Raw genomic sequence first — 8,908 nt, 5'->3', positions numbered from 1 at the left:
CGCTGCTCTTCTACTCTCTCTCTAGCTGCTCCCTCTCCCCAGACTGTGTCCATCCCCTCCGGGGCCAGCAACATGACTACTCCCACGAGGGAGTCTACTCTCACCTTTTTACGTCCTACAACGGTCTGGAGGAAGAGAAGAAGAAGACGGCGGCTCACAATATTCATTTCTAGTGTCCCCCGCGCTCTAGACGCTCTCTAGTTCAGTGTCTGGTGCCCTGTGATTGGGCGTATGGGGTCATGTGCGAAGGCGGGACCCCAGGAGCAACCACGACTGCAGACAGGCCAGCCCCGCCGCACATGACCCCATACGTTCAATCACAGGTCGTCAGACACTGAACATGGCGGCCAGAGCGCGGGGGACACAGGAAATTGAAATTAGGAGGAAGCAGCCAGTAGTGACACACACTGGTGTAAAATTTCGCGCCCCCCTTAATGTTGCGCCCGGGGCCACGACCCCCTCTGCACCCCCCATGCTACGCCACTGTTGGCCAGTCTTTTACCTTGGAGCTGAAGGCTGCCATTTAAGCTCACTTAAATAGACACTATTATAGTCCGTTTAGAAATGTTACATGGCAACAAAACTTTTGCTCTAAAAGGCAGCAAAGTCAAATACCAAGAAAGTACAAAATTGGTCAGACTGTCTTTGAACACCATTGGTTTCGTCAGTCATTTCCCTCCACGTAAAAATGTTGGTCTGGACTTTTTCGTTGTCATTTCCTCTTGACTTGTCTTAAAATAACATTCTTGGAATTCCTTCATTAATATTTCTGTACTTGGTAAAATCAAGTTACCAGATGCTGCCGGGAATGTGGTGGTTTTGGCAAGGTTGGATTGTCTTGATGTGGCCTTGCCATTTCCCGTTGGCTTGTCTTAAAATTAAAATTTTGAAATTCCTTCATTAATATTTCTGTACTTGGTAAAAATCAAGTTACCAGATGCTGCTGGAAACGTGGTGGTTTTGGCAAGGTTGGATTATCTGTCTTGATGTGGCCTTGATATTTCCTGTCGGCTTGTCTTGCCATAACCAAAATCCAGTTCATGGCTTGAAATTCATATTTCGAAAGCAGCTGGAAAACTGGTGGCTTTTTTGTTATTTTCACAAGGCTATCCAAAAGACATTGGTAAGGTTGGATTGTTTTGATGTGTTTATCGGCCTTGTTGTCTTTCCGATGAAAAATGAATCCTGTCCATGTCCACCATGAAGGCTCGTTGAAGGGAATCCTTGATGGAACAACATATGGTCTGGTTCCATTTCCTCCCAACCAGGAAGTAGATATAAGGGTTGATCGTGCTGTTAAACACCAGCCAATATTGACTAATAAAAATCAGTTTGATGGGCGGTACTTTTTTCATCGGCCTATAGAACATTAAAAAACGAAAAATATTTAATGGCAACACTGAAAGGATAAAGACAATGACTGCTATGATGATAACGATGTACAATCTAGAAGGGTAATCCTGATCGACAGTCCTCCCCAATTTGTAGAGTAAGGTGGCGCTGGAAATAACCATGAGCGGTAGGCAGATCCCGACCGCGGACACAAAAATCATCACTTCAACCGCCGCACATTCCGGATGATGCTTGATGTAAGCTTCTGGATCACACACAAAGACGTCGAGGAGGCCCTCCAAGATACCAAGAAACCAGAGAACCGCACACGCCATAGTGGAGAACTTCTTGGGGCGACGAGTGCGAAGCCAAATGGGGAACCAGACGGAGACACACCTCTCCACGCTGACGGCCGTCAGGATGTTTTTCCCAGAATAGATCAGGGAGTAATATAATGTGTCCACAAATCTATAGAAAGGACACGTCACTTCGAACCCAGGATGTGAGCCGAAGAAATTGCTGATCTGGACCACCAACGTCAACATCACCACGGCTATCAAGAGGGTGTCGGCCGCGGAGAGGTTGGCGATGTAAACTGTATATTTGTTCCTCCGGATCCTGAAGCAAAGGTTCCAGAACACGGCAATGTTTCCCACCAAGCCAAAGACGCAAATCCCGAGGAAAACGCCGTCTACAGCAGGGAGCCGCAGCTCGGGACCTTCTGTGCACACCCTGGGGTCCTGCAGTACGGTGTCGTTTATGTGCGTCTCGTTTCCTCTGGTGATATTCATGTTGTCTTTCTTTGATGTATTTCAATGTTTTCTTCTTCTATCACCTGTATCAAATATAGGACACAGCTATCAATAAAGCAGAATCACTTTTTTTTTTTTCATTTGCAATACAGTTACCGTATTTATCGGCGTATACCGCGCACTATTTTGCCCTGAAAATCAGGGCAAAATCGTGGGTGCGCGGTATACGCCGATACCCGATTTCCCACGCTGAATTTGAATACTGCGCCGGCATATACCGAGCGCAGTACACTCGTGTATCTTCGGGCAGTTTCGGCGCCTCTCGCGTTGACGTCCTGGACGTACAGGACGTCACCACGAGAGTAGCCGAGCCCGCCCGACGATACACGAGTGTACTGCGCTCGGTATATTTTGGCGCAGTATTCAAACTCGGCGCGGGAAACGAGCGGGGAGGACGCGAGGACTCCGCAGAAGGACGCCGGACCCGACGAAGAGGACACCCGCTATACGCGGGAGCGCGCTATACCCCGGTAAATACGGTATAAGCTGAAAATGCATTTTGTGACTTTTGATTTCGGTTCTGTCCCACTTTCATGTTTACTGTTAGGGAAGAGCCCGCGGTTCGAGTCGAACGTAAGTGCAACTCGAAACATCGGGTGATCGTTTGTTCTAAAATGAACCGAGCAGATGGGAAATTTGAGCGCAGCGGAACACCCCATCAGAGGCGGCTCTTTAATTAGGCAACTTAGGCCCTGATTTAGGAGCGGGGCCGCCAGCGTCCCTAACAACCAGTGAATATCGGTGACTCCACCCCTTTTGACGTCAATGACCCAGCATGCCCTCAGTCAATGTCGTCACAAGGGTGTGGGTTCACCAGGTGACATCACCGGGTGGCCCCCGCCCCTTAGTTATTATAGAGCAGGATCTAGGGGCCACCTTGTTAAAGGGGGGTTTGAGATTCCGATAAACCCCCTGCCTGCTGACCCCCGCAACCACTAGCCAGGGTTGTGGGGAAGAGGCTCTTGTCCTTGAATTATTTTTCCCATCATGGGTGTGAGTGGGGCCCCATGTCAAGTTTTGCCTAAGGCCTCACAAAGCCTAGAGCCGCCTCTGCACCCCATAATGCACTGCGAGATCGCAGTGCATTGCTGTATGATGATTGGCCAAAGCATGCACATGTTGGGTATCAATTTACTCGGCGTAACATTATCTTTCACAATATAAACATTTTATTTTTTCCCCCAAAAAAGTGCGCTTGTAAGACCACTGCGCAAATACGGTGTGACAGAAAGTATTGCAACGACCGATATTTTATTCTCTAGGGTGTTAGGATAAAAAATATATATAATGTTTGGGGTTTCTAATTAGAGGGAAGGAGATGGCAGTGAAAACCACATTAAAACTGCTGTTTTACTTGTAATGCCAACGGCCACCACAAGATGGCGCCAGATCACAGAAGGAAGCTAAGGCCTGCAGAAGGCCGCAAAGCCGCGGACCTCAATTACCGGCAGGCACGGGCCCGCCGCGGGGCGCACGGAGACACAGGATCCTGTGTCTCCTTGCGCCCACCCCTTCCGCGCCCGCCGGTAATTGAGGCCGTGGCTTTGCGTCCTAAGCTTCCCCGGGGTGCCAGGTCACAATTTTTTGTCGTGATTGCGACTGGGCGTCTGGATTTTGTCGAGGCCTGGTGTAATGAATAAAGAGAGATTAGGCAGCTTAGTTAGTGGCATGCAAGCAGTGTATTTGATACATATATATATATATATATATATATATATATATATATATATATATATATATATATATATATACTCTGCATTTAACGTAGATAGGGCTGAGTATTGGTTTTGGGGGGACCACCACACCATTTTTTTTTATTTTGGCACATGGTTCCCTTTAATATCCATACCAGGCCTGAAGGGCCTGGTATAGATTTTGGGGGGACCCCCGTGCATTTTTTTTTTTGGTGCAGGGTTTCCCTTAGGGTTAATATTCATACCAGACCCAAAGGGCCTGGTAATGGACTGGGGGGGGGGGTATTGATGTACAATAATCTCTAGCAGCCAATCAACAAGCAGAAATCACATGCGGTAACCTCTAGAAAATAAAGAGTTGGGCTGGATTCAGGTAGATTTGCGCTTTTTTTACGGAGCCGCAGGGCAACGTTTTTGCCCTGCGCCCCCGCAAATTTACTGCGCTGCCCTTGATTCACGGAGCAGTAGCTCTGTAAATTGCATGGGTGCGCCGGCAAAATGCCCGGCGTAAGCGTGCGCAATTTAAATGATCCCGTAGGGGGCGGGAATCATTTAAATTAGGCGCGTTCCCACGCCGATCGTAGAGCGCATGCTCCGTCGGGAAACTTTCCCGACGTGCATTGCGGTAAATGACGTCGCAAGGACGTCATTTGCTTCAAAGTGAACGTGAATGGCATCCAGCGCCATTCACAAATCACTTACGCAAACTACGTAAATTTGAAATTTCGCGCCACGGGAACGACGGGTATACGTAACTAATAGCAGGGGCAGCCTTACGCGAAAAACGCCGTACGGAAACAACGTAAACTGCGTACGCAGGGCTCGCGTAACGTTGTGAATCAGCGTTAGTATGCAATTTGCATACTATACGCTTAGCACAACGGGAACGCCACCTAGCGCCCATCGCAAGAATGCAGCCTAAGATATGCGGGCATAAGAGCCTTATGCCGCGCATATCTTAGGCTGCAGTCGGCGTAACGAGGTTCCTGAATCAGGAGCATTCGTTACGCCGGGGCAAGTAAGCAATTGCGCTGTGTAACTATGGTTACACAGGCGCAATTGCTTCTTGAATCCGGGCCAGTGAGCCATAATGTGTGCTGTAGCCTCTAGCAGCCAGCCAGTGAGCGGTAATGATACGCTGTAACCTCTGGCAACCAATCGCAATCGCTGCCTGATCTGATTCAGTAAACTGATTTTGAGTCTAGCTGCTAATAATTCTACGCCTCAAAGCAGGTGGGGAGCGAAATTGCATGGAAGAGGAAGCCAAAGAAAATGTTTGCCCAGGGTCCAGTCAATATTAAAGACGGCCTTGTGCCCGGGCACACCTGGCACACCCATGAATGCTGCCCTGAGCTACAATGGCCCCTGCATGTTCACCGAACTGTAGTGGCCTCCAGTAACCTCTACTTCCCCCCCTGTGTGATTGACGTCGCTCGCAATCCTGGTACTGGTTGTAATATTACAACTTACACAATTATGTTTACACCTACAATAGAAATCTGTGACAATATTGCTACAAAAAATAATAATTAAACACTGGTGTTGATAGTACTACACCGAAAACGCCCCGCCCCCCAAACAAAACTGCGTCCTCACACTGCGGAATATGGCAGCCCAAATACAACGTGCAAAAACAACAACTTGTAACCAGGGGCGGACTGACAACTCATGGGGCCCCCGGGCAATAGGAGATTATACTGTGTATATACGAAGTATACACACACCAGTGGCGGCTGGTGCTCAACATTTTTTGGGGGGGCGCAAACGGAAAAAAAAATTGCAGCCTCACTGTGCCCATCAAATGCAGCCACTGTGTCATCAATTGTCACCACTGTGCCATGCCATCAAACGCAACCACTGTGCCATCAATTGTCACCACTGTGCCATCAAATGCAGCCACTGTGCCATGCCATCAAACGCAACCACTGTGCCATCAATTGTCACCACTGTGCCATGCCATCAAATGCAGTCACTGTGTCATGCCATCAAACGCAGCCACTGTGCCATGCCATCAAACGCAACCACTGTGCCATGCCATCAAATGCAGTCACTGCGCCATGCCATCAAATACAGCCACTGTGCCATCAATTGTCACCACTGTGCCATGCCATCAAACACAACCACTGTGCCATGCCATCAAATGCAGTCACTGTGCCATGCCATCAAACGCAGCCACTGTGCCATGCCATGCAACGCAACCACTGTGCCATGCCATCAAATGCAGTCACTGCGCCATGCCATCAAATACAGCCACTGTGCCATCAATTGTCACCACTGTGCCATGCCATCAAACACAACCACTGTGCCATGCCATCAAATGCAGTCACTGTGCCATGCCATCAAACGCAGCCACTGTGCCATGCCATGCAACGCAACCACTGTGCCATGCCATCAAATGCAGTCACTGCGCCATGCCATCAAACGCAGCCACTGTGCCATCAATTGTCACCACTGTGCCATGCCATCAAACGCAGCCACTGTGCCCATCAATTGTCGCCACTGTGCCCTTTAATTGTCACCAATGTGCCCTTTAATTGTCGCCACTGTGCCAATTGTCGCCACTGTGCCCTTTAATTGTCACCACTGTGCCCATTGTCGCCACTGTGCCCATTGATGCCACTTTGCCCATTGTCACCACTGTGCCCATATTCGCCACTGTGCCCATTGTCGCCGCTGTGCCCTGTAAAATGCCCCACCCGGCACTTACCTGTCTCCTTCCACGTCCCTCGATGTCTTCTCCCGCCCTCGATGACGCTTCAGCCAATCAGGTTACCGGTAACCAGAACCGGTGAACCTGATTGGCTGAGACGCTGGCTCTGATAGGCACTTCCACACAACCAACCAGCTGCCGTTATTCAGGTGACCGGCGCTCACCATCCGGCCATCTGAATAGTGGGCGGCAGCGGTGAAAATACATAGATTCATGCAATGCATTAATCTATGTATTTCAGTGGCTGTGCGAGAGCCAGAGGGGGCGGCGCTCCGGCGCCCTCTATGGACGAACCGCCACTGACACACAGAATACACATACACACACTGAATAGGTACTGGAGAGGCGGGGCAGCTATAATCTTGGGATTTTTTTTTTTTTAAAACATAGATTTTTACATACTGTCCCTGCTTTAACTGAGGCTGGCAACCCTGATGGGGCCCCCTAGTGGCAGGGGGCCCTCGGGCAGCGCCTGAGAGCCTGAATGGTCAGTCCGCCCCTGCTTGTAACCCAAGACTTAAAAAATGTTTGCGGCGTCCATGGGCGTTCGCTCCATAGGGCAAGGGGGGGCAATTGACCCAATGGCTGCGCTGCTATCAATCCGCCCAGCCTAGCCAATCAACGGCCAGGCTGGGACCCGAACAAGATGACAAGCACGCGCCCGGGACTTTCAAACAGTGAGGAAGTAAAACGGGGGCTCGGGGGGGCGGTGCTGTCAGATGTTTTTTTACATTAATGCATAGGATGCATTAAGGTAAAAAAACTTTTACCTTTACAACCCCTTTAACATGCAGAGCTCAGATCACATAGAACTCTGGATAACCAGCCTCATCCTTCAGATTCTATAAGCTAATAGTATACAATAAACAATACAAATGGTCTACAAGTCACAAGGACAAGGTAGAAGATCTCACCTGTAATGTGCTGATTTGTGGACTCCAGGTAACGATCTCTATCAGTTCATCGCGTCTCTCAGACATGCAAGGCTTTCCTTTCTGGTAATGAGATGAATTATAGTTATTATATATCATTATGTAAGGGGTGGAGTGACAGGACACGTGGGCGGGGCATTCTCTTTTAATACAATATGACGGAGTTCTGGGAGGTATACCGGCAGCAGGTTGTCAGGTATCTGGCAGATGAGACGTATAATTCCCCATAATCTACCATAATAATGACAACTGATATAAGGACAGCGCAACAGGAATTGTGCAACAAGCAAAGGAGAGGTATCTGGGAGATCTCTGAGAAAGGCAAAAACAAAAAAACAAGGTCAACCAATGAAGTCATCATTAGAAGACGGAGAGAGGATCACATCCTAAACTCTGCTTTACTTACTCTTGAGCAGGGGCGGACTGACAACTCATGGGGCCCCCGGGCAAAAGGATATTATGGGGCCCCCGGGCTTACAGATGGCCACCATACCAGGAGCAGCTAAAATCTCTGGATTTTCACATCAAAAGCATGTCAGTTTTGGACATATCAGGGACAGATGTAAAAAAAACACAGATTTTTACATACTGTCCCTGGTTTTACTGAGCCTGGCAACCCTGATAGGGCCCCCTAGCAATCCTGCAAACAGGCAGGTAAGCAGAACGTGGCTGGGGTGCGCTGGGTAGCAATGTCAGCGGTGCCGCCATTGTGAATTTTGGGGCCCCCTTACACAGTTTCTGGCATGGGCCCCCTGGAGCAGAGAACGGGGGGGTGTGTCGCAAGATGTTGAGAAGTGGGGGGGCTGCCGCAAGTTGAGAAGCATGGGGGGGAGACGCAAGTTGAGAAGCAGGGGGGGGGGGTGACGCAAGTTGAGAAGTGGGGGGTGACGCAAGTTGAGAAGTGGGGGGGTGACGCAAGTTGAGAAGTGGGGGGGTGATGCAAGTTGAGAAGCAGGGGGGGTGACGCAAGTGGAGAAGCAGGGGGGGTGACACAAGTTGAGAAGTGGGAGGGTGACGCAAGTTGAGAAGCAGGGGGGGTGACGCAAGTGGAGAAGCAGGGGGGTGACACAAGTTGAGAAGTGGGGGGGCTGACAGAAGTTGAGAAGCATGGGGGGGAGAAGCAAGTGGAGAAGCAGGGGGGGGGTGACACAAGTTGAGAAGTGGGGGGGTAACGCAAGTTGAGAAGCATGGGGGGAGACTTAAGTGGAGAAGCGGGGGGGTGACACAAGTTGAGAAGTGGGGGGGCTGCCGCAAGGAGAAGCAGGGGGGTGACACAAGTTGAGAAGTGGGGGGGCTGCCGCAAGTTGAGAAGCATAGGGGAGACGCAAGTGGAGAAGCAGGGGGGGTGACACAAGTTGAGAAGTGGGGGGGTGACGCAAGTTGAGAAGCAGGGGGGCTGACGCAAGTTGAGAAGTGGGGGGGTGACGC

The 8,908-nt window shown here is 49.9% G+C and overlaps 1 protein-coding gene across 1 annotated transcript; it reads right to left on the bottom strand.

Annotated features, from left to right (window-relative positions):
* Positions 1–362: 362 nt before the first annotated feature.
* LOC120944789 (proto-oncogene Mas-like) lies at positions 363–7,537 on the bottom strand. Its single transcript, XM_040358576.1, has 2 exons — positions 7,463–7,537; positions 363–2,167 (listed from the first exon to the last, which is right to left on the bottom strand). The coding sequence occupies exon 2, from the start codon at positions 2,121–2,123 to the stop codon at positions 1,149–1,151; it is 975 nt and encodes a 324-aa protein (XP_040214510.1). The 5' UTR covers positions 2,124–2,167; positions 7,463–7,537; the 3' UTR covers positions 363–1,148.
* Positions 7,538–8,908: the final 1,371 nt, after the last annotated feature.

Source organism: Rana temporaria, chromosome 7 (genome assembly GCF_905171775.1).
Source record: "Rana temporaria chromosome 7, aRanTem1.1, whole genome shotgun sequence".
NCBI lineage: Eukaryota > Metazoa > Chordata > Amphibia > Anura > Ranidae > Rana > Rana temporaria.
The sequence above is the reverse complement of the archived record's forward strand: the minus strand, read 5'-3'. Positions and strand labels throughout refer to the sequence as shown.

Bases quoted from the DNA above. Each gene is read 5' to 3' on its own strand.
- LOC120944789 (XM_040358576.1), bottom strand. From the start codon at position 2,123: ATGAATATCACCAGAGGAAACGAGACGCACATAAACGACACCGTACTG.